Source organism: Stegostoma tigrinum, chromosome 1, assembly GCF_030684315.1.
Source record: "Stegostoma tigrinum isolate sSteTig4 chromosome 1, sSteTig4.hap1, whole genome shotgun sequence".
In the NCBI taxonomy this organism is placed as follows: domain Eukaryota; kingdom Metazoa; phylum Chordata; class Chondrichthyes; order Orectolobiformes; family Stegostomatidae; genus Stegostoma; species Stegostoma tigrinum.
The window spans coordinates 131,163,412-131,190,150 of NC_081354.1; the positions used below are offsets into that span (position 1 = coordinate 131,163,412).

A 26,739-nucleotide genomic window follows, 5' to 3' on the forward strand; every position below is an offset into this window, starting at 1 on the left:
AGAACCCAAACTGGATGTAACTGCATAGGTTATAGCTGAGCAGGTGCTGATTGATAGCACCATAGGTGGAACCTTCCATCACTGTACTGATGATTGAGAGTAGACTGATGGGGAAGTAATTGGTAGGGTTGGATTTGTACAGGACATATCTGCGCAATATTGCACATTGTCAGGTCGATGTCAGTGTAGTAACTGACCTAGAAAGGGAGTGACACGTTCTGGGGCGCAAGTCTTCAGTACTGTTGCAGGAATGTTGTCAGGCCCCGTAGCCTTTGCAGTAGGCAGTGTCTCCAACCATTTTTTGATATCATGTGGAATGAATCGAATTGGCTGAAGTCTAGTATTCTAGTATCTTCAATGCTGAGGACCACTAGAGGAGACCGAGTTGGATCATCCACTCGGTGCTTCTGGCTGAAGATTGCTGCAAATGCTTCAGCCTTACCTTGTGCACTGATGTGCTGGGCTTTTCCATCATTGAGGATGTAGATATTTGTGAAGCCTCGTCCTCCAGTTCGTTGTTTAATTGTCCACCACCATTCACGACTGGATGTGGCAGAGCTTAGATCTGATCCATTGGTTGTGGGGTCGCTTAACTCTGTCTGCCACTTGCTGTGAATGCTGTTTGGTATGTATGTAAGTTGCCTTGTTTGATAACTTCAGCTGGTTAACCACTCTTTCTTAGGTATGCCTGATGCTGTTCCTGGAATGCACTCCTGCATTCTCCATTGAACCAGGGTTGATCCCCTGGATTAATGGGAATGATTAAGTGATGTATGTGCTTTATCCTTTATCCATGTCCTTTAGAGCCCAACCAGCTTGATCAGTAGGACTGCAGCAGAGCCACTCTTGGTGGTGTACATCAAAATCGCCCACCCAGAGTATATTTTGTATCCTTGCCACCCTCAGTGTTTCCTCAAAGAGAAAGTTCAACATGGAAAAGTGCTGATTTATCAGCTGAGCAAGGGCAGTACTTGGTAATCGGCATAAGGTTTCCTTATTCATGTTTAACGTGATGCCATGAGACTTCACAGGGTCCGGAGTCAATGTTGAGATCATGCAGGGCAACTCCCTCCTGACTGTAAACCACTGTGCTACCACCTCTGCTGGTTGTGTGCAGCTGTTGGGATAGGATGAGTCCAGGGATGCTGATGATGGTGTATTAGACATTGTCTGTTAGGCATGATTCCATGAGTATGACTATGTGATGCTGTTGAACCTCCCAATTTTGGTTTCATTTCTTGGTGGCTTTCTAACAATTGCTACTACTGTATGGCTTGCTAGGCTATTTCAGAGGGCAGTTAAGATCCAATAACATTCCTTGGGTCTGGAGTCACAAGTAGGCTAGCCCAGGACATTAGTAAACCAGTGGGATTTTTCCTGACAGGAGATATGGTCTTCAGTAGATTCTTAATTCCAGATATTTTTGTTGAATTCAACTTCCATCATCTGCCATAGCAGGATTCGAACCCAAGCCTTGGAACTTTAGTTTAGTTTCTGGAATAATAGTCCAGCAATAATGCCACTGGGTCACCGCCTCCCCCTTCAGTGAACAGCAAATACAGCTGTTGCATTTGAGCCATTTGATGTGACCATGGCCAATCACCCACTTCAGTCCCAGTTCCCATTTTCTCCCCATACCCTTTGATCCCCTTAGCCCTAAGAACTATATCTAACTCCTTCCTAAAAACATTCAATGCTTTAGCTTCAAGGACTTTTCATAGCAGAGACTTCAACAGGCCCATTAATGTCTGGATGAAGAAATTTCTCCTCATCTCAGTCCAAATTGGTCTATACGGCATCCTTAGACTCTAACTCCTGGCTTAGGAGATGTGTTTATGTTCATAGAATCACAATCTTGGAATTCCAAAGATCACAGAAAATGTCAATCCCAGTTGTCCAGACGCGTCGTGGCATCAGTGGTGTCATAGTTGAGCAGCAGTAGTAGGGAGACTGAGCGGTTTAGGTTTATATTCTGGAGTTTCAATGAATGAGAAGAGAGCTCATTGAGGTATGTAAAGTGTGAAGGAGATTAACAAAGTATACACGAGAGGATGGTTCCTCTTGTGAGGAAACCTGGAACAAGGGATCATAGTTTTAGGATGAAGGGTGGTACATCTAAAATAGAGATATGCAGAAATTACCTTTCTGAAAGAGTCCTTAATTTGTGAAATATACTACCTCAGAGTGTAATGGATGCTGAGACATTGAATAAAATTAAGGAGGAGATAGACAGATTTTTAATTTGTAATTTGTTGAAGGGTTGTGGAGAGCCAAGAGGAAAGTGAAGTTGAGGCCGAGATTAAATCAACCATCACCATATCAAACAGTAAAACAGGCTCCAGGTGCTGAATTGCCTGCTCCTGCTGCAAGTTCTAATGTAATCCAGCAGCTCTGGTTAAAGGTCCAGGAACATCAGTTCAAATCCCTCCACAGCAACTGGTAGAACGCATATTCAATTAATAAACCTAGAATATAAAGCTAGTCTCAATAATGGAATCATCAGTTGCTATTTTAAAAAATCTGGCCCACTAATGTCTTCAAGGGAAGAAATTTGATAACCTCATCCCATCTGGACAACGTGTGTCTCCAGACCCATAATAATGTGGTTGATACTTACACATTCTGTGAAATGGCTTAATAAGCTTCTCAAGTTAAGGGAGACTATGACAGGGCAACAACTGTTGACCAGCTAACAGCACCTATCCCGATTAAAAAAAACTGAAGTCTGCAATCAGAGTATTACCCTAAAAATGCCACCTCCATCCCATGATCTTCGACCCCTATCAGCCAGGTATGTTTGGCGCATCATCAAAAGAGATTCAGGCTGGCATTTGGAAGCAAAAACATTGGATTTACAGATTCCTTAAAACCTGATTCACCCTCCCATATTTCAGTGACCTTTTAGGGCATCCTATGGGCTTCCATCTCTACAAGTCCACACATTAGAGCCACACACCCACTTTGTCATGTTAGAATAAGATGCATCACAACCAAAAATATTTTCTGAAAACAGATGCCAGCTGTCTTTTTAATTTGTTGCAAGTTCAACCCAGCTGCATCACAGCATAACCATTGTTAATATCCATGCGGTCATCAATGTTCATTCTTCTGCCAGGAGATTTCCTGCCGGGGTTTACTATTCTTGCCAGTTTTGCTCTATCCTCGCACATCCACTGTAGTTTGTCTACTTTGTGGTATCTGGCACCCAACTACACTTTTAAGTCGATCACACTTTCCAACATCCTCCACATTATCGTCTATAAGCGATCTCTGTAGCACCTCTACTCTGAACAAATGGTCAAAATACTAACATTTTTTCCTGGATGTTACATTCTGTTATCACAGTTTTAAGTCTCTCTTCATTTTTCACACTTCTTGGGCCTCCATTTGTTTCCAGAGATCTGTGCTCAGTGTCCAGGTTTCTGAGTTTACAGGGAAGTTGATAGAACATGAGTTTTTACCTCAATATAAATTTGGATTTTCTTGGTGGTAATGCTTCCTTCATCCTCATCAAACTGTCTTGGCTCTCACTAATTCTTATTCTTCCTACTGCAACAATATTAATACTTTCTCAAGAACATTGTAGAAAAGAATCACCAAAGCATTATTTTCTATAGAAATGCAAGAGCAATGTCTTCGCTCAAGTGTTCACAAAACAAGGAGGAGTTGAGCCAATTAACAAAGATCTATTTAAAGGAAAACTAGACAAACATGAGGAAGTAGGAACGGAGTTTACGCTGACAGGTTGAGATGATGTATAGTGGGAGGATGCTTAAATGGAGCATAAATACTGCATTGGTATGGCCTGTTTCTGTGTTGTAGCCGTCAGCCAATGTAATTTAAATGATGTGGAGGGGTTACGCTCCGAAAGCTTGTGATTTCCAATAATCCTGGCGGACTATAACCTGGAGTTGTGTGACTTCGGAAAGTGATTTAAAACATCATCAATCTCTTGACATTTATTATTCAACATGTACTGGAAAGTGCCTCAAGAATAACTAGCCAATAGCTTCCGATATATCTTAAGATTTCAGCGGTCATATATTTAAGACAGAAAACTGAGTGAGAAGGTGAAACAGATCTTTCAAAGAGCTAAGCTGTCCAGATGTCTGATGTCATGAGCCTCTGCCAAATTTAAAATTGAAAAAAAATTGAAAAATCAAACACAATGACAAATTGTAAGTCAGATCTTTTGTGATTTTTAAGTACCATTTTGTAAGTATGCTATCAATAACTTTACTTATGAACTCCAGACCTCAGGATAAATGTTTGATAAAAAGGAACTTTTTTTTACCGCCTATGTAGTAATATAAATGGAATCCATGTTTCATGATAACTGGGTCTGAACATTTACCACAAAAAAGGTGTACAATAATATTTGGGCAGGTTTTCCTTTTTTGGACATGGACAGCTGTTTTGAGAGCCTGACAGAAAAATCTGCTGAAATGGAACAGAGAACTGTAATATTGTCCGCCCAAGTTTCCAGCCTATTTCTCCTGGCCTCACAAGAAAAGTTAAAAGAAAATTTAAAATCTTTCCACCCACACCATCCTTCAAAAGCATCATTCCATCTGATCTCTTTAATCAATTTCAGTCACCTCCCCAATCCCTTCAACCAACCCCTGTTCAGTATCGTTTTTCTTTGACGTGTTTAGCAATGTTTAATTTTCTTAAAGCACCAATATAATTACATGTTATTATGCTTAGTCAGGCTGAACTCAGGTGAACAGTCTCTGTTCAATCCTGAACTTATCTTTAGTTCTACATCTGGATATTCGCCAAGATCTTGATCTCGCTCACAAAAGGCATTGGCCATCGTATCCCCTACGTCTCCTACTCCATTACTGAAACCCTCGTCCACGTCTATAACGCCTCAAGCCCACCCAGCCTAGATTTATCCCATACTCTCTCCACCATTTGGGGTCGGTGTTCTGCCCAATGTTGCACACGTGCATGACCTTTTACTGCGCGCTACTGCTCCCTCTTTGTGTGTGCATTGATTTGCAAATGTACATGTCTAAAATTTATGCCCTAATTTTATCATATTGTGCTATCATAACCAGGCTTAGGTCCCACCTTCCATCCACTGCATGTCCCTCATCCTCACTCACTGTTACTGCCCAAAGCTTCAGGGAATATACCCTTGGATCTGGAATTCTCTTCCTTAACCTCACCCCATTGAAATCTCTGCCTTCTTCTTCAAAAGCTGTTCTCAAATTATGCCTCTTTGATCATGCCTTCTGTTACCATCATCTTCTCACTTATCTCATTCTTAACCATTTATATTGTAAACTGATTCAGGACGGGCGTTGGCTTAAAGTAAGCAGTTGTGATTCTCAGGCTTAGATTGCATCCAGAGTGTTGTATAATTTAGCTGCAGCAAGTGAAGGGTGTACCTAGCATATAACAAGTAATTACTGCTGTCCTTTCCAAATGCATTTTCTTCTGTTGTATTTGCCACTTACTCTACTTCAATATGCTGTGATATACAGCAAAGAATTGAGCAAGTGACAATATGATTACAACTCTTTATGTAGGAAACTGTTTTAATAGATGGCTATTGGAGTAATTTGAAAAGATTCTGAACTTCCACCATCCAGAAAAGCACTTTACATTTCCTCACATCCATCGCAGACTTCAGATCTACTAGACATAGCATGAAGACCTAACATGGTTTGGAAATATTAGAGAAAGATCTTAGGGGACTTGACAGGACAAATGTGAAAGGTTGTTTCCCATATGGGAGAGCCTATGACCAGATAGCATTGAATTGAGATAACACGGTGTGAAGTTGGATGAACACAGCAGGCCAAGCAGCATCAGAGGAGCAGGAAAGCTTGACATTTTGGGTCAGGACCCTTCTTCAGAAAATGAAGAAGGGCCCCGACCCGAAACATCAAGCTTTCCTGCTCCTCTGATGCTGCTTGGCCTGCTTTGTTCATCCAGCTTCACACCGTGTTATCTCAGATTCTCCAGCATCAGCAGTTCCTACTCGCTCTGTCGCATTGAATTGAATTAGGTTTCTAGATGCATGTGCTCACGTGAGTACAGTGAAAAGTTTACAAGTCACCACTTATGGTGTCATTTTGGTATAAAAGTACCTAAGTACAGAGCCTTAGGTACAAAGCAGAAAAATGTGGTAAACAAAGTTAAAAAGTTAAACATCCCAGCTCTTTTTACTAAAAAGTGGAAAAACGAAGAAACACAGCCGACAGTCCAATACCAGCATCCATAAGTGACTAGCCATGCTGAGCTCACACCACTCACAAGGCCTGAACTTTCCCCATTCTGGGATCAACCTCACCCCCACCGCTGCCTGGGCTCCCTGCTCTCACCGCCTTGCAGCCGTCTGTTCTCCGGTTCTCACCACCAGCCACTCCAGGCTGCCTGCTCCTGTACTCCTGCTAGATTCCTGCTATGGTACTGCTCTGGGCCCCCAACCACTTCCGAGCTCTGGACCTCAAAGATGTTGTGATGCCACCGACCTCCTCAGTTCTGCCCGCCACACCAGCTTCCCCACGGCTGACCACTAAAGCTTCCAGCTGCTGCCATTGTCGCTGCCGTCTCCAACAACTGTGCTTCCTCCAAAACATAAGCACAGACAAGAAAAACAAAAATATGAGAAAAAGAAACAATGTAACAAGCAAGAAAAGAAAAAAGAAAAGTAGCTGGAGCAGATGATCTCTGGCTCAGGAGCCATCCTCTGCTGCCATATTTATTTCACAATCGCAGAATAAGAACATTGCACATTTAAGATAGAAATAAGGAAGAATTTCTTCTCTCAGAGGTTTGTGAATCTGTGGAATTCCTCGCCACAGAGCGCTGAGTCTTTCGATATATTGAAGGCTGAGACAGACAGATTTCTAAGCAGTCAATGAATCAAGGGTTATAGGGGACAGTTAGCAAAGTGAAATTGAGAATTGTCATTTCAGTCATAGCCTCATTAAATGTTGGAGCAATACAATGGGCTGAATGGCTTACTTTTTCTCCTCTGACTTAGGGTCTTATCAATCCCCCGTCTGTTTCACACCAGACTGGGCAGAGGTCATATTATCATTGGGAGGAGAATTTGTTGAGAAAGAAGAGGGCAGAAATGGGATATGAGAAAATAAAGAAGTTTTGTCTTCAGTTATTTTTCTGCATAAAGAAATTTTTCTTATTAAAAAATAATCCAAATGGGCAAATTTGTAGGACGAGGCATTATAAAGCATAAAGCAATACATCCAGAAGGAAAACATATACATTTATGTGTAAAGCTGCACACAAACTGAGCTCCACGTCTCGAGTTTATTTAGCACAGGAGTCAACATGGAAGAACTATGGGAAAAGAGGAAAAGAATGTCTTGACAGATCACAATTCCATTTAAACACTTGGAGTTATCTGATTTTATAAGGGAGGTGCATGTAAAACAGGCTTAAAATAAGCTTTAAAATTGTCCTTTGGTGGAAGGAGGCAAAGTCTGTGATTGGGATAGTGCAGTCAGTTACTAGAAACTCTCATTGAATAGTGACAACAGGCTCTTCCTTCTCTTACTTGAGGCACGGGGTGAAGCAAAAGAGATCAAAAGCAAGAAATAAAAATAAATTGAAATTATAGGGGAAGCTAAAGATTAAAAAAAATTTACCTATCTCTAGTAAATGTTTGGGCTACTGAATGTGACCGAAAGCTCATTTAATGCCAATATGGAGAATTTCAAATCAAGCCTCTTCTTTCAAGCATGACCTTTAGCAACTGTGTGCTGTTTCCAAAAGACAACAATGTAGGGAATCTCCAATGTTTATTTAGAAATAGGTTTTTTTATAAATGTCAAGATTTTAGAGTAGAATTAGATCCCATTAAATTAATAAGTAATTTGTTGGGCTGCTATATAAGTGGTGATTTAAAATGGAATATTAAGGCTCTATGGTTGGATCCATTTTGATTGGATAAAGTATGTGTTTCCCAGGATGTGGTATGTAAAGAAACAAAAAAGGCAATTGAAACAAAACAGTGTTTTCATTTGTTAACTTTAATTACTTGTGTTGTAAGTTAATCAGAACATCTGGACCTGGCATGGGCTGTACATGAGAAACTTCAATCCAATTAATTAGCTTGATGCTTTGTACTTCATGAATTTACTATCAGTTTTATGAAAGTCTTATTGTTGAGCAAGTGCAGAAACATTTAACATTGGCATTTTGCAACGTTTTGGAGTTAGGCAATAAACAATTTTCAGCCCTTAAAAATCCATTATTCACCACTTGTGGATTGCAAAATCACTATTTTATATATGCCATCCAGAAAAGGAACATGCAGATACCTTTTACCATCAAATTTGAAAATATCCAGTTTTAAATATAGTCTCTACTCAGCATCATGTAATCTTAGGGTTTGACAGTGACACCAGGTCTAAACTTCTACCCGCTCAGGACTGAAGTGAAACTTTAGCAACAAGAACAGAAATTGTTGGAAAAGCTCAGCAGGTCTGACAGCATCCGTGGAGAGAAATCAGAGTTAACCTTTTGGGTCCAGTGACGCTGTTCTGAGAAAGGGTCACTGCACCCAAAACTTTAACTCTGATTTCCCTCTACAGATGTTGTCAGACCTGCTGAGCTTTTACAGCAATTTCTGATTTTGTTTCTGATTTATGGTATCTGCCAGTCTTTTGGTTTTTATGAACCTTTGTCAAAGTGGTAGCAGTTCTGTTGTTGAATCAGAAGATGCAATGTTATTGCTGCTGACAAACCCGATGAGTGGACAGTGAAACTCAAGCAGGCTCTGAATTTCTGAGCTAGCATCCAGTGGGATACGTCAACATTCCAGTGGATTATGGCTGCCTTCATCCATTCTTCTGGTTATGGAGAGCTGAGAAGTAGAATAATTGAAGACTGATAATCAACTTGTGAATCCTCCCACTACTGCATACTATTTTTCTTGTGAATAGATGACAACAACAGCTTGGAAAAATAAAGAGCATTTCCTTGGCTCTAAAATGTCAATATTTTCATCCAAAGGCTGCTGCCATAAACAAATACAATGATGACACAAGAAAGTTTTAGTTTATAACAGTGACTGGGGTAGTTTTATTTACACCACCACAACTCACATAAAAGAGGGCCTGGCACATTTCAGTGAAGTTTACGAAATTGAAATAAAATTACAAGTTCATACTCAGAAGGTAAATGCTGAGGCACTTAAATTACCAGCTTAGAAAAAAGTAGGCGCTATTTTCTAACTTCTAATCCAAATCCATTAACCCCACTGTAAAAGAATATTTTTGCTCTTGAGCTTGCTAGCTGTTGTTTTAGCATAAAACTGAAGATATCAATCTTCCAAGTACATTAGACTGAAAGCATTTGTCTCATAAGGAAAAATCAGAAAGGCTTTTTTAGGGTTATTAGAGTGTATTTCACAATCGCTGAACAACAGTTTTATAACCTTCTGAGTTATTCAAACAAACTTCTGTTATGTCCTTCATTACGCACCCTGTACGCATTCCATAAAATGGAAATATTTACATTCGGGGCGTGCAAATCATGCTATTACTAATAACTAGAGAAGCTGCCAGAATTGCTTCAGGTAAGTGTGAATGAAAAGCTTTGAACTTTACTATAATTATGTTACAGCTGTGATGTATGCACAGCTGTGCAGGCTTCAAGGTACCTGGAGATGAGATGAAGATCAAAAGCTAAACTCTGCGGTATGACTAAGCTGAAAATATATGTACGCCACAGCAATAGCAGTGAGTGTCCCACTGGAGTGGAACTCATGACCAGAAGGGAGAGTTGTTGCACCATTGTCAGTGGAAAGAGTTTATACCTCAAGTTGAATTCATTAAGCTGCACTGCAGAGCAAAGCTTATACTATAATTGGAGCTTCAGTGAAATCTACCTTTGTGAGGAATACATAGGAGCAACAGGACATAAACTTAATATAACTTAATCATTCTTAAATGCCAAGGAAACAATTGTTTGATTTTCAATGACGTTGGAGGAGCATAAAGAGATTTTTTTTAAAATCATGTCTATGGTACATTTGCTGTTTGTATCATATCAATTTGACATTAAAATGTACTCTGCCGGCAACCGGGCTACACTAGGAAATGATTCTTGCATACTCAATCACTTTGCTGTGACTGATTGCCTTACTGAGTGCTCAAGGTGAAAAATGTCTGGAAGTTTACAGAGAGTTAATTTCAATCAGTGCAGTTCAGTATTATTGTCTCAGCTCTGATAGCAGAGTGACAAATTCAGAGGCCTCTCTGCTGGAGATTTTAGACCCCTCTTTTGTCATTTATGACAGCCTTTCTTACCAAAGGGTTCGTGGGCACCTCTGCCCTGAATTGAAGCTACCTTTCCTATTCAATCTCAGTACAAACAATAAAAGATCTGAGTCTTACCAGATCATTGGCAGATTTTTTTTCATACTTCAAAAAAAAATGCAGAGGCTGAGGATAGAATTATGCTTGAATTATTAAATATCAAATAAACTGAATGTTCATTGTAATGGTTATTGAGACGTAGTCAGATACAAAATTGTAGTCCCTTTTATAAAAAGATAAATTCAAACCCAACTTTTAATTTGAAACTTTGCATTAAGGACAATCCTTTTCTCAAATAGGACGAACAAACAATTAATAATGGAGTCTATTAAGGTCTGATTGTTGAAACTAAGAGGGAGGTAGAATTTCAGTCCTTTGAAGTATGAATCAGGCCTCATTACAGAGATATAATCTACATTCATACATTTATGTTAGTGACTTGAATCTATTGGGAGAGATTGAATTCCGTTACATAGTGCATCCTTACTCTGCAACTTTTCTCAGGCTTTCTCAAGTTAATCCAATAGGTGACCCAATAACACAATTGCTGCAGGACAATGACAGATGCTACACTGCAATAGTACTACACCGGCTGTGATTGAAAGACAAAGGAGAAAAAAGTCGAGCATTTTTAAATGAGTCATAAATTTGTCTGGTAACCTATTATACAGATAACATCACAAAGTGCCCTGGAATATGTTTTCTACATATTTTGCAATTTGTTACAGAAATACAAAATATTTTATTGTGATCAAAAAATCATTTGTAATGATATAAAATACATGAGCTTTGTAGAGAAATGGAACTCAGAGAATGATTCATGTTAGTAATTACAAACTGTTTATAGAGGCTTCTTTAATCCTGTGAGCATAAGAAGCTCTTAAATTGTCTGAAACCTTACATGGTTAAAAAAAGAAATAAAATCTGTGACTAGAAGTGTGAACACTTTGTTTCTTCTAGAGAAGAAAAGAGCAGATGATTCATTAAACTAGGACCTCCTTTAAGCTGGCAAAGGTTAAAAAAGAAACTAATTGTGTCTTTCTGCTCTTCCTGACCAGTATATAATCTGGTTTGCAGGACTCTGCAGACTGGTCTCCTTCACATGTGCAGGAACAGTCAGAAAGCAGAAAGCTCCAGGTGGCTCTCAAGTACTTCGCTGCCAAAAAAGCCCACGCTGGAAAGCAAGTCCAAAGGGGCTCCCTAGAGGGAGTTGGGTTTAGCCCGGAAGAGAGTGAGATTAGTAAAGCATGACTATACAACCCATGCTGGTGGCCGGCTTTCAGAGGAAAGAGGAACAGTAACGGCAATTAGCAAGACTAAAAGCTCCAGAAGGCTTACAATCAGTGATCTGCATAGTTCCCTCAGAAGGAATTTTCTACCAGTGCATGGTTTCAGATGTCCACTGCTGCCTGATCCATTACAGGCCGTCCACTGCGGTAAGCACATCCCACCTCAGAGTGGTAATCACTGACATTTTTCACCAGGTTTTGACCTGTTTACTGCAAGCTGAATAACTTCTGTCTCTTCAAAGCCACCAGCTTCCTTTGAGCTGTCAGGTATCTGCAACAGATTCAAACCTTTGCGTGTCGCAGCCAAGAGAAAGTGGGATCACTGCAGTACATCATACACCTTTGTGGAGTTATGTTATCAAACGGTTTTCGGAAAAGGACATTGACAAAAAAAATCTTTATGTGACCTAACAAAGACTATATACTGAAGAAATATCCGAGGAGCTCAGTAATTGTGCAAACGTGGAAGGTGGCAAAAGAGATCCCACACAGGAGATGATTCATCACCTGAGCTATGGATGTTGATGAACTTCATTCGAAGGATAACAGAGGTCAGACAGAGAAGACCAGCCACAGACTCTCGACCTACCACATAAGTGTCCTTGGCTTTCCAGTATGTTTCTTTTTATGAGATTATTTCTAGCGCCAAGAGCTTCAGTACAATGTGGAAATGGATACTGACAAAGGGTGCCTCAGCCTTTACATACCTGGCTTATGTCCTTCTCCTCTTCCTCATCTGTTCTTCGTCTGTTGCTTGCAATGACATCAGCAGAGATATGTTGTCTCCAAATATTACAAAGTCTTCATCCAGCCTGGGAAGGCATGTGCGCAGCTACAAATACCTGGAAGGAGACGTGCGGTGGAGGAAGCTGTTCTCTTTCACCAAATACTTTCTCAAGATCGACAGGAATGGCAAGGTCGGTGGAACAAAGAAGGAAAACTGCCCTTTCAGTGAGTATAGAATGCTCATTCAGTTCTTTTTTTCCAGATGTTAGGAAATAAAATATTTACTGTAGTTTCATTTTTAAAAATTAAAACAGCTGATTTTTTTTTAGCAATAACACATTGTTTCATTAACGCAGACTTTTTGCATGCTTTGTGAGGGAGATTTAAAGCATGATAAATTGCCTGCTGTTAGCGGTTCTCATGTATTTGCTGGAATGATTTTCTTTGATAGCAGTTAATATTATCCAAGTAATCTCAAATCTGCTGTCATAGCTTTAAGCCAGCTATTGAATGTCATTGAAGCCATGTTATATTAAGTTAAGAACACTGAGTCTTCTGCAAGTTTATAAGAAGTGCCTGGTTCTGTTTTTGATTTCTTTTCCCGCATGTTGCTTTAAGTGGTGGTAAAGTTAAGGCACCACCACAGCTATTTGTCTTCTCCAATGCCTTCTTTCTGGTAACTCAATACTATTCCATGTCTGCAATGTCAGTAACATATGTGGCATGTTGTGGTCCTTTGTGGTATGCACTAATTTTACAAATTCTCGTCATATTCCTCTGGAATTTTAAGCTTCTAAACACTATGTTTAGCAAAATGTATCCCAAAACAAATGCAGTACATTTGATTTTATTTGGAGAATAAATCCTTTCAAAATTGTCAGGCTTTATTTCTGCGAGGCCTGATATTAAACAATGAAGATTTTGTTTACAGTCTCAAATGCTTTAAAAACATGAAAGAAAATGCAGCATTTAGTTAGTTAAATAGAACATTTCTTTTCAACATTACATCTGACATTATCAGAGTCAGTGCTTTGGCAACTTGCCGCTGCTTTGTAAGAGTGACATTTACCATGAGACCAGATTAGATTAATTGTGGTCTCTTTGGCCCCATCTGCCCATATTTATTGTTTCATAGCATCCAAAATGCACGAGTCTTGTTTCTGTGTTCTGGAATCTTTAAGTACACAATCATAAATAAAGGAGTAGAAAAAATGTCCGATGATTTATTAATGAAACTGAATTTGCGAACTGTCTTCAGTTCGCATAGAATATAGAGCAACAAAATTCTGAAAAAAAAAATAGTTAAAATTGAAATAGGATCTGAACAGAATAGATCACTTTTACTCATAAATGAATTGGACCTTGCCTTATCAGAAATAAATATAAAAAATAAAAGACATAACACATATCTTTAAACTAAGAATTACTTCTCGGCAATAAACAATTACTCTGATTTAAGCAAATTGCAAGGTTATTAAGTATCTTTACCTGTCCCTGTTGTACAAACAACAGGAGTATATTAAGACTAGAATATGTGAAAAGGCCATTCAGTCTATCCAGCCCATTTCAGTTTGCCAATATGCTGTAAATATGCCACTGACAGGCTATTTTATTTGTTTTTTGTAACAGCAATAAGTCTGTCTCCTTCCACTCCCTAATCAGAAATGTGTCTATTTCTTTTGTCAGTGATTCAGCAGACCCAACATTCGTCACACTTGATGGCAATTTGCTCCATTAATTTATGACTCTTGAGTCTGAATAAGCTACCTCTTCAATCATATTTAGTTTGTGGTTTCCTAAGCTTGTAATCATACACTTATAATCAGAGGCCCCTGGGGTATATAAAAGATAGTGCAATTAAAATTAATATCAGTTTTCAGTTGATGGGCATCGCTTTCATTGTAAATTAAACAAGAATGTCAGAATGGAAAATAGATGCATTTGTGATTAAAGTTGTTGAATTCAACTTGAATCTGCTGTACTTCAAGGGTTGAGTTGACAAGAGTGGAAGATTTTCTGTAAAGTTACAATGAGGTGTTTGGAAAATGTTCCTTTTTTTATTCTTTAGTCTGTGTGCATAGATGGTTGGTCATCCATAGAAAGTGGCTGTGAGCTGCATGCTCAAATTATTGTAATCCATGTGGTGAAGGTTCACCCACAATGCTGTTAGGGAGGGAGTTCCAGTATTTTGGCCAGTGACACTAAAGGAACAATGACAAATTTACAAGTCAGGACACTGAGTGGCTTGAAAGGGAACTTATAGGCAGTAGTTCAGGCAGCAGCAGACATCTGCCGCCCTCGTCCTTCCAGATGTAGGTGATTGTGGGTTTGGAGGTTCTGTTAAAGGAGCCTTTTTGAATTTCTGCAGACCAACTTGTAGGTGGTAAAAATGACTACTACCAAGCATCAGTGATGGTGGGAGTCAATATTGTGTGCCAATCAAATGGATAGTGTCAAGCTTCTTAAGTGTTTTTGGAGCAGCACTCATCCAGACAAGTGAGGAGTATTCCATCACACGACTGACTTGTGCCTTATAGATGATGGACAGGCTTTAGGGAATCAGGAGATGAGTTATTCACTACAGAATGTCTAGCCTCTGATTTGCTCTTATATCCATAGAATTTATATGTGGCCCTGTTCAGTTTCTAGCTAATGGTAATGCCCAGGTTGTTGGTAGGGCAGATTCAGTGATGGCAACGTCATTGAATGTCAAGAGCTGATTGTTAGATCATCTCTTGTTATAGATTCTTATCATTGTCAGGCAGTTGTATGATGCACATGTTACTTGCTCCTTGTCAACCTAAGCCCAGAAGTGGTCCAGATATTGTTGCATTTGGATGTGTACTGCTTCAGTATCTGAGGAGTCACAACAGGTCATGAATACTTTGCAATCATCAGCAAACATTCCCATTTCTGATCTTATCATAGAGGGGAGGTCATTGATGAAGCAGAGGAAGATGGTTAGATCAAGGACAATATCCTGTACAACTCCTATACAGATGTCTTAGAGCCTGTTCTGAAGAAGGGCCACTGGACCCAGAACATTGACTCTGCTTCCTTTCCACAGATGCTGTCAGACCTGCTGAGCTTCTTCAGCAATTTCCGTTTTCATTTCAGATTTCCAGCATCTGCCGCTTATTGTCAATTTTTGCTGTTTTTTTCCTCTCTAAAGCTTCCTATGTTTGCATTTTAACTTTAATTATTTTATATCAAACTGCTGATGTCCTGGGAAACTTCAGACATAAGCTTAGAATATTGATTGGATTTTATTTCAATTGGTAGACCATAACAATTAGAAAACTGAGTTAACATTTTGGCTACAATCCTAATTGTAATTTTCTGTAAAGGAACAGCTTCTGGAACTCAGGATTCACAATCCATAATTGTAAAGATACATTAATGCCCTTCTTCAACTTTTATTAATTGTCCAACACAATCCACTAACATTTGATGACATTTTTAAAAATCTCACATGGGTATCAAAAGAGCTGGTTTAGTTACATGTTATGGTTTTTATACTACATGACCTGTATGCACTGAGTTCTTATGAAGAAAATATCTGGTTATTGAAACAGTTTTATCCAAAAACCTAGGAACAGGAGTGTGCCATTTAGCCCATTGAAGCTGTTCCACTTTTTAATAAGACCATGTCTGATCAAACACTTTAATGCATTTTACCACAAATGTCAAGATAACTCCTTACATCATTTATATTCAAAAGTTTATTGAAATCTCCTTTCATGTTTTTAAATTATGCACCCATCCCACCTGGTTCCAGACTGCCCAACCAAGGCAAACGCCTTACCTGCATTTATTTTGTCTATCCCTTTAAGTAAATCTCAATGAGATCACCTCTCATTCTTTGAAACTGTAGAGAATTGTTTTCCCACATGCTCTTCAAAGGACCATTCCACCATACCGGAAATATGCCTGGTGAGCCTTCATTACACTCCTTCTGTGGTAGTCATTCCTAAGATAAGGGAGATCAAAACTGCATGCACTACTTCAGGTGTGGTCTAACCAAACCCGTATACAATTGAAGCAACGCTTCTCAAATCCTCTTGCAATAAAGGCTAGCATTCCATTAGTCTTCCTAATAGCTCATTACACCTGCATAATAGCCTTCAGTGATTTATTGACAAGGACACCCAAATCCCTTTGCATATCTACACTTTCTACATTCTTACCATTGAATAAATACTGTGTACATCTAGTTTTCTTACCAGATCCACTAACCTCACTACTTTCACATTACGTTCTATCCACAATGTTCTTGCCCAGTCACTAAGCTGATCCAAATTCTTTAGAAAAGTTGACAAACAGTCTCTACTTCATCCCCAGGTCTTAGAGAGTGTCTCTACCACCTCATCAGAACTCCATTTCTAATATAATAGCACTCCAGATCTCTTCAGCCTTAGCTTCAGTGTATGCTGACTGTGCTATAGCACCTGGAATTCAGGATCTGCTTTCTAGCATCAATACATAACCACACATCATAACCTTTTTTTTAATTGTCCTCATTCTTCAAAAGAAGAATACTGCTTGCGGTATTTGTGTGACCTCTGGTAATGGATTTTGTCTAGCTATTGCCCTGGCCTCAATCCACATGATGCAAAAACACCTTGTTCCATCATGTTAAATTTACTTGGATTTCCATGAGTATAAGTGAGCTGAAATGTTTACTTCACCAAATCATTCCCAGGAGTAAACCAGCTCTGTCCATGGGTAATTGCTTAACAACCCCGTCTACCACTGGTCCAGAAACAGATCACACTCCAACTGGACTTCATGCAGTGGGATATACTCTCCATCTATTCCTTTAATAGAGTCATAGAGCTATAAACCACAGAAACAGGCCCTTCAGTCCAACTTGTCCATGTCAACCAGATATCCTAAACCGATCTAGTCCCATTTTCCAGCATTTGGCCCATATCCCTCTAAACCCTTTGTCTTCAAGTACATGTCCACACGCCTTTTCACTGTTGTAATTGAACCTGCCTCACAATATCCTTGTGGCAGCTCATTCCACATACGCACCACTCTCTATGTGAAAATGATAGTTCTCAGGTCCCTTTTAAGCCTCTCCTCTCGCCTTAAACCTATGCCCACTAGTGTTGGGCTCCCTACCCTGGGAAAAAGACTTTGTCTATTTGCCATGTCCATGCCCCTCATGATTTTATAAACCTCTATGAGGACAGCCCTCAGCATCCAACATTCCAGGGAAAATAGCCCCAGCCTATTCAGCCTCTCCCTTTCACTCAAACCCCCCAACCCCGTCAATATACTTATAAATCTTTTTTGAACTATTTCAAATTTAACAACACTTTTATATATTGTTTCTCATTGATCTCTCTGGAAAAAAACGAAACCCTTCTCGAATAAAAGAGTTTAAGTAGCAGCTAAATCCCTGAATTCATAATTTTGGCTTCATCATTTGAAGAAGAAGGAGTTATCATCCCCTTAGACAAAAATCCTTTATGTATTTATCCTATCTGTTTCCCTTGCACTCAAAACAGTGTTGACCTCGGGTCTCTTGGTTGTAGTTTCAACTACAGTTTGATCCGTGGCATTTCCATTTTGAGCTCCCCATGTGGACTCCATTCATATGAACACCAATAAGTTCCATTGGCTTCATTCAGAACTTCCAGCATTCTGAATGGATATGTCTTACTTTGTTACAAACAAAAACACTTAAGTCTTTGATTTTTATCTCCAGCCTCAGTATCTTCCTTTCGGATCTAAGGAGAAAATTTTATGGCTTTTCCAGCTATCCCCTATTAGGAAGTTGTATCCAACAAATTAATGAGGTAAGGGAAGATATGTCCACTGGCCTTGATGGCATGCATCATAGTATCTTAAAAGAAATAACTACAGAGATAGTGTGGTTTTCAAAACTACACTAATTTGTAGTTTTTCAAAAAAGTGCTGATTCTGTAGAAATTACCAGAGGATTAGAAAGCTGCACATGTGACATCCCTAATTCAAAAAAGGAGGAAGGCAATAACTGGGAAACTATAGTCCAATTAGCTGAACATCTAATGTTGGTAAAGTATTGGAATCAATTATTAAGGAAGTAATAGCAGTATATTTGGAAAATCTTAATTAAGCCAAGCAGAGTCAGCATATTTCATGAAAGGGAAATCATGTCTGACTAATTTATTTGGGTTTTTCAAGGAATCCTCAACCAGAGTAGATAGAGGAGACTCAGTAGATGTGTTATATCTGGACTCCTAGGAGGCATTCAACAATATACCTCACTAAAGCTTATTTCATAAAATGACAGCCCTTGGTGTTGGAGGCATGGACAGAGAATTGGCTAATGGGCCAGAAACAACACGAGGGGATGAGGCATTCTTTTTCAGGTTTGTGACCGGTAATCAATGGGATTCCACAAGCGTCACTGTTGCTATCACAATTGATTACCATGTATATTAATGATTTCGAGGAAGGAAGCAGATGGCCTGTTGCCAAATTTGCTGATGTCTCTAAAATAGGTTGAAATGCAGATTGTGAGCGGGATACAAATAGAATACAGAGAGTTATTCAAAGCGAAAGTAAAATAACAATAATTTGGTAAATGGAGTATTATGCGGGAAAATGTAAAGCTGTTCATTTTGGAAGGGAGAACAAAAGAACAGAGTATTATTTAAATGGAGAAAAACTGGAGAAAGCTGCAATACAAATGGATATATAGGATACTTGTACACGAAACACAGAAAGTTAGTGCACAACTACAGCAGGTAATCAGGAAAGCTAATGGAATTTTGGGCCTTGTTTCAAGAGGAATTAAAGTATAAGAGTAGGGAAGTCTTATTGCAACTGCACCAGGTGCTGGTGTGACCACATCTGGAGAACTCTGAGCCATTTTGGTTCCCTTTCTTAAAAGGAAGAGTTTCATTTCATTGGACGCAATTCAGCGAAGGCTCACAAGTATGATCTCTGTTATGGAAGGCTTATAACATTGGCACTCTATTCATTGAAGTTCAGAAAAATGAAAGGTAATCTTACTGAAACATATAGGACTTCTAAGGGGCTTGACAGGATAAATACTGAGAGAATGTTTGCCCTCATGGGAGAGCCTAGGACCAGAGGGCATCGACTCAGAATAATGGAGCGTCAATTTAAGACCGATATGAGGAGGAATTTCTTCTCTCCAAGAGCTGAGAGCCTTTTGAACTTCTTGCCATGGAGACCTGTGAGGACAGAGTCCTCATGTATATTTAAGGTTGAGATAGATAGATTCTTAATGAGTAGGGAAATCATGGGTTATAGGGAAAGAACAGGAAAGTGGATGTGAGGAATACCGGATCACTCATGTTCCTATTAAATAGTAGAACAAACTTGAGGGGCCAAATGGCCTGCATCTGTTCCTGCTTCTTATGGTCTTATGGCCCTACCCTAGCTACTTGCTTGCCTTTCATTCTCCCTCTCGCTTTCCTATATAATTTATGAGGGTGCCAAAAATATTAGTTTTATGTATTAGCCCATAAATATTAATGATTACTACTTTCTTTCTAGCAGTTGCAACCCTTTGATCTTCAAATGTGTTCTTATTACATAAGTTAGTGCATTTTTTAATTGTTCTAAAAGAATGATCTCTCTGAGGGCTTCACACTTGTTTTCAGCTTCTAATGCTTATATCCAACTGTCACGATTACATTGCCTAACCTTTCCAAAGTAGGGTTGCTTTAAATTCCAAAGCCTTTGCCTTTATGCATGAGACACTAACTCATATGAACCAAGTGTAGTTATGTTTACATCATCATATTCCCTTGAAACCTCCACTGACAGTGAAGCATACATTTCCTGTGCTTTACCTTTCAACTTACTCTACAGGACCAAAATCCAGTTTTCGTTCATCTAATTCATTTGTCTTGCTATTTTCTTAAAAGGCATGAAGATTGCCTCCACTTTCTTTTCCTCAAATTTTTGTAAGTCAGCACAACTTAAACATTTCCTTTATGGACAAACTTTCTCCCTGTCAGATTGTACATCAATTTCTGATGGCTCTTTTTCAAACTGCTACATTACCAGCTTAAATTCCCTACCTCCCTTCTTGTGTTCCTTTACAATTCTAAACCTATTTTCCTAAACTCTGAAATTGCCTCTCTCTTCACTTTAGAATTCCATCTCCAGCTCAAGTCACTTTAATTCTACTCATATTCAAACTGTTTCACCTGGAATAGTATGTACAACTTTTCTGATGAAGGGTCTAGGCCTGAAACGTCAGCTTTTGTGCCCCTAAGATGCTGCTTGGCCTGCTGTGTTCATCCAGCCCCACACTTTGTTATCCTGGGTTCTCCAGCATCTACAGAGTCCCAGTTCCCATTATCTCTGTTTCACCTGGAAGTCAGTATTGTCTGATTTCAATGTTTCACAACCTGGAGTACAATGTCTCCCCTAATGTCATGCTCATCCTTCAATTAAGTTTGCATTTCTCACTTTTGTACACAATTCCTACTCCCAACTTTACGTGCCAATGAATTAACTTGGGCTTCTGTAATCACATTGAGTTTCATCAGGGTCAGTTCTGCCACCTGCAGGAAGTCATTTGTAGCTTCTACTGCCATTTCTTTCCGAAAATATAAAACCCGATGTTTTCTTCAATCCTTTATCTCGTACGTAGTAACACAACTAAATCCTTGTTGTCTCTGTTTCAAATAATAGAAACCAAGAGCTCTCAATCTTTTGTCATGACCCATTTAGGAAAGTCAATGATACTCAAGCCCCATAACTCACAAGGTTATCACGCAAATTAAAGACATTTTCAAAGTACCTAAAGTCCCTCCAAGTTTCCTGCCTGGTGAAATCAGGTTATCGAAAAAAAAAACTTTCTGTACTTGAGAGTAATCTACTGGTTATTACAAAGCAATTAAACCTAAACATGGGCAAAACAAAACTGTAAAATACTTATCAGACTACTAACTGAAATTCTAATTCCTTTCTTAAGCACATCCCAAATGGCACAGGCAAACAAATACACATGGATGTTACGGACTGGTGCATTAAAGTGTTGAGCAAACATAGTTCAATAGTACAAGTCAACTGGATTCAACAAGGCATCCTTTTTATTTCCTAAGTCGTTCTGATCTTTGAATTGCTTAGGCTTTCCAGTTTCTTTCATTTCTTTACTGCAGACTTAAGGCTTTCAGACACTGTTTGAAAGTACAGAAAAATGGTGGGAAAGAATATCAACATCTGCCTTTCTTTGTTTTATTTTAGCTTTCTTTCAGATTTTGGTTACTTCTTTGCAGACAGGATGAGAGAGAGAGAGACAAAGAGGGAGGGTGAGAGACCCTTTCTATGTTGCAACTTGGAGGCTTCTGCCTCTGTATTGCTCACACACTTTCTGACCATAAGATGATCAGATTGCTGTTTCATGCTGATACTCCCAGTCACCACAACTCATACAGACTGCATGAACCAATCAGAAATCCATCTCTGCAGGAAGTCTGATCTACAAGCATACCTCTGACGTCGTGACATCTTAGACACCTGCTTGAATAAAGTAGCACTATAAACACAGCTCACAATGAGATCCAGTAATTTGTTACTAGAGGTCCAGCAACTCCTTTGACAGTCCTTGGTTTAGAGCAGTCCTTTTCCCGTGTTGGTTCACGGTCCAAATTAAAATTAAAGATGTGACCTTTACAATCTCTAGTAACCACATAGAGCAAATTAACAAAAATGATGGGTATAGAATGATGTGTGATAGACTTGAACAGCAGCTACCGAATTATTTTCTTGCAAATTTAGTGTCATTGAGTCATTTTCTTCAAACCGAGCAGTTATAAGGAATAAAGTTTGTTGCCCTAATGGAATCTCTCCAAGTTGATGTCATACTAAAATTTCCAACCTAACACCTTGCTATCATTTTTCAAAATGGAACTAAGGACTTGGGGCTACTTTTATTCACAAATGAGCAAAGATGAGTGTTTTTTTCAGTGTAATTGTCTTAAACAACTTAAGTAAAAATACTTCTAGTTTAATTATAATACTAAGAAACATAACAGTTAGGGAAAGTTTTAATTAGACTCAATTGGAATTGCAATTTTTGTAGCTTTGTGTACATACTGAAGATCAGTCAGCCAGACAGTCCGAGTTCCTGTGACAACGTACACTTTCACATGTATGTTGCAGTCTGGAGCTGTGGTTGAAGCTCCAATTTTCTTCCTTCTAATGATTGACCAGAAATCTCTCTCACTTGCACTGTCTGCCATTGATAATCAACTATTTTAATTACATTAACAACATAATTTCCTGGGCCATCGATTCCTAAAATGAAACTTGGATCAAACCTTTTGGTATTAAGGCAGGTGCACTAGCCATTGGACTTCAAGGACATAATTTCTTTTATGTATGTACGTATATAGTGAGAAAACCTAAAAGTGTAATTTCTCTTCCAGCAAATCGCAGTGACCTCAAAATTTGACTATGCAGTACTGTGTTAGTCCCAGACGTTGCCTCAAACACTTCTGTTACTACCCATGACAAAATGTTATCTCTCTGAAAAAGTCTCGGCAGATATTACAAGTATGTATCTGAAGGATGCAGAATGGACAGACTGTGGCTTCAACCAGTGTCTAACACAAAGTTGATGCAAAACGTTGCCATTTTTGAATCTGCCACTCGTGTTAATATCCTCTCTGAAAAACATATAACAGCAGGAAGGGTCTCATAACAGTGCTGTTTCAAGTGATCAGAAGCATTTTGTTGCTTCAGTAAGTGCTTCAGTAAGTTGGCTCCCACTGGTGAAGTCTGCAGTGAGTGATGCTGTACTTGGGGAGTGCATTGGTTTTGACTGCAAAGGCTCTGGTCAGAACACTGACTGTCAACCACGACAACCTTTGGGTTGCAATGTGAAAGGGAGATGGTACAGAGGCAGAAGTAAGAAGACGAGTAGGGTCTGCTTAAGCCAAGAGAAGTGTGTGCATCATCTGAGGCTAATTAATTTTGCAATCTCTTCCAAACAGGGAAAGTACAGCACTGTCAGTGGCTGTGAGTGAGCATGAATATCTTTGCATCATGATAGTTTCTGGCTGGACCAATGAATATATCTAACCTCTCCAGCAAATGTTTCAATTGCTGCAAGAAGGACATTTAATAGAGCAGCACAGACAGGCCAGAGCATGCACAATATTTTACTGGAATAATGTGCAGGGTACTATCAATCACACAAGCTTGGCTTTGTGTGCCCTAGATCTGAATGTTCAAATGTGCTGCAGCTGGAAAGGTTACCACTCAGTGGGAGTGTGAACATACTGAGTGTGTCATGCAATGAATGGCCAGTCTTCTGGTGCTACTATTCTTTGCTATTCCGCTGTTTCTACAATTTTTTAACCACCATGTCAAACCGGAGGTGGTGACTGCCACTTGATAAAGGTTATCCACTTTAAGGCAAAATATTGCAGGTGCTGGAAATCTGAATCAACCAGAGAATGCTGAAGAAACTCAGCAGGTCTGGCAGCGGCTGTGGAGAAAGAAACAATGTGAACTTTTTAAGCCCAGTGTAATGCTTCTTCAGAACTATCCACTTCCCACCTGGACCACAATTCCTCATGTCCAGTGAATCCAGTGAACTCAGTTGTAAAGAAGGGTCAGTGGACTCGAAACATTAATTCTGCTTTCTCTCCACAGATGCTGCCGAACTTTCTGAATTTCTCCAGCAAATCTTGTTTATACACATACTGCTTTTGTATCTATGACAACCATTCTCTGGTTCGTTTCTCAGGGCAATGTTTTCACCAATCACAGTCAACCTGCCCAGTTTAAAATGTAAACAAATTTGTCAGTCATCACTAACTGGTAAATTGTGATGGAGTGCAGAATTTTAAAAAAAGCAGTTCACCACTACCTTTGCAATGATAGTTAGGGATGAGCTATAAATATAGGCCTAGCAAACATGCCCACTGTTCATGTACAAATTAGAAAAACACAGATTCGTTGGCCTTGTGAACTCATCTGAGGTCATTTATCTATTCCTGCACCACATCCATATCCAAGGAATGAGACTATTGTTACTTCTTGGCTACCTTTTCACATTGTTTTCTTTATATCTCCTTGAAGGACCTCCTGGATCCCTGTGGATAGCTGAATTCTCACTTTCTGTGCAAATAGATCACCAATGCAGCATCAGAGAGCCTGGCGATATGGAGGAAAGTCATTAACACAGTTTTTGTGGCTTTTCCATTCAACTGTTATTGGAGCAAAGTTCCAAAAACAGAAATTGCTGGGAAAACTCAGCAGGACTGGCAGCATCTGTGGAGAAAAAGCAAAGTTAATATTTTGGGTCGAGTGAGCCTTCTTCATAAAGTGCAAACAGAGTTAGTTACATGTACACAAGTTGATGGACTCTTCCCAGTTCTGAAATTATAGGTCAGGCAGGAAATTTAGATATGAGAGTGTCAGGTCAATGATCTAATGTGGCCTCCTCCGCAGATGATCTTACCAGTTACAGTGTTGGTCAATTGGAATAAATAAACATTGAACCATTAGATTTTCCCAGAAATGGACAGGTTTCCTAAGAAGGCCAAAGTCCAGCAGGTACAGGGGTCAGCGGGTTACAGCTGCAGTTTGAGGCCATCCTATGGAGGACTTTCCCCTTCACAGGATTGGGTCGACTAAGGCCATTGATCTATATCTGATTGTGTATACCTGTTCACTGATCTATAGAACATGCTTGGTTGCTTAAGCCTCTGGGTAGAGCTGGAAAAGTGAACTTACTGACAACGAATGGGAGGGAAAAGCTTTGAGCAAAGAAAGTGATCTATCAAAGATAATAAGTGTCAAAACTTCTGGAAGTTTCCAAACCTGAAACATAAACTTTAATGAAATGATGGCCCACCATATCAACAACATTCAGGGGGAAGTTGCTAAGAAATTGTGGAACCTGTCTTGATTGTGTTTGTGCTCTGATGTGCGCTGCCTCATATTCAACCCAAGTCTGTACTGATATCTACCACATGTTACCTCTTGGTGTTAGAAATAAGTTGTACATGGCTTGTAGATTGTATTAAATTTGAATAGTGAACTTTATTGTTGTTTGTTCAAAATTGTGGAACGTTGTCATCTTATTCTCTGAGTAAGCCCCCGAAAGCTCACACTTTGTCTATTTGACAAATAAGGTTCTGGCCCTTAGCCAGATTGTCATGTAACTTTGACAGTCTGCCCTGGGATTGTAACATTGATTAGTAATCAGCTCCAGGTGATTAATAAATATACAGTGCTTATGTTATGATCATTTTGTTTTCAACACAAATGTCAAAACACTTCAGCTACAAAGAGTGCCTTGGCATTCAAGTCCCAAGAAGCCCCAGGCAACTGAAGTGAAAATGAAATAAATACCTTCTGCATCTGCTGTGCAAGTATTATCATAAAGAACAGATAAACTGTAGTGATTTGCAGGCAGCAATCTGATCAAACATCTCTCTAACAGGTTTTAATACCGCTACAGTCCTCGGATAATGCTGTTACCCAGGTACACTATCAAATACCACAATATTGCTAATGAACGGATTAGATTCAACTGTAATCATATACTATATAAGGCTCACAGCATGATAACAGGGCTGAAGAAAGCCTTTTAGTCTGTCAAGCCCATTCTTGTTCTCAAGAACAATTTACCTAGTTTTACAACCTCACCCTTTCTGCAAAAGCCCATCAACTTTTTTTTATTCAAGGTACATATCTGACTCCATTTTGAAAGCCACAATTGATTCTGACTCCAGTTCACTCTCAGGCAATGTACACCAGGTTATGATTACTCATTGCACTAAAAAAAACACCTTTAGTTCTTGAATACTTCATTTCAAATTCAGAAATATGAATTAAAAATGATCAGGTATGAAAAATGAAATTTTTGTGGCTAACTCGCTTAAACCCCATCATCTCATGAAAGTAAAATACTACCAATGCCCCTGGCTATATTCAGATACAACCATCAACAAGCTTAAAAGGATAAGGCTACAAAATTGGATAATCCCCTGTGAACTCTGGTCAGGAAAATGGCCGCAGTGTGCAGCCTGTTCTGTTGACTGGCTGTATACCTCTGGTGTGCAATATTGAAATAACCTTTTAAAGCAAGCTTGCAGCTCATAAAAAGGATCCTGTTTCTTGGGTGGATCAGGTGTGGGAAGTCTCTTTTATAGTGAGTTTGATCTAGATCAATAATGGATTTAAATGGCAGAGAGCCAGTTCTAGGGTTTTCTGACATTAAACTGGAAGGACTGAGGGAGGTGGAGAGTTGGAGATATCATAGGGAACCTGCTAACGTGCTTAGGCAAATTTGGGAAGGTAGTGGCTTTAGTGACTATGAATGCAGTTACTGAAACCTCACTCTCATAAATAATGAAGCGGTGGTCCAGGACATGGCTGACCTTACAATCTTGTTGGCCTAGACATTGAATTCCACAGAATCACTGAGG

At 39.3% G+C, this 26,739-nt stretch overlaps 1 protein-coding gene across 2 annotated transcripts in view; it reads left to right on the forward strand.

The window, feature by feature from the left end:
• fgf10a (fibroblast growth factor 10a) overlaps window positions 1-26,739 on the forward strand; it is a 150,147-nt gene that overhangs the window by 26,409 nt on the left and 96,999 nt on the right. For both annotated transcript variants that reach the window (XM_048537750.2, XM_059648605.1), the window contains exon 2: window positions 11,360-12,541. In XM_048537750.2, coding sequence (XP_048393707.1) covers window positions 12,253-12,541 — 289 coding nt within the window. In that variant the 5' untranslated portion in view covers window positions 11,360-12,252. The remainder of the gene's footprint in view (window positions 1-11,359; window positions 12,542-26,739) is intronic.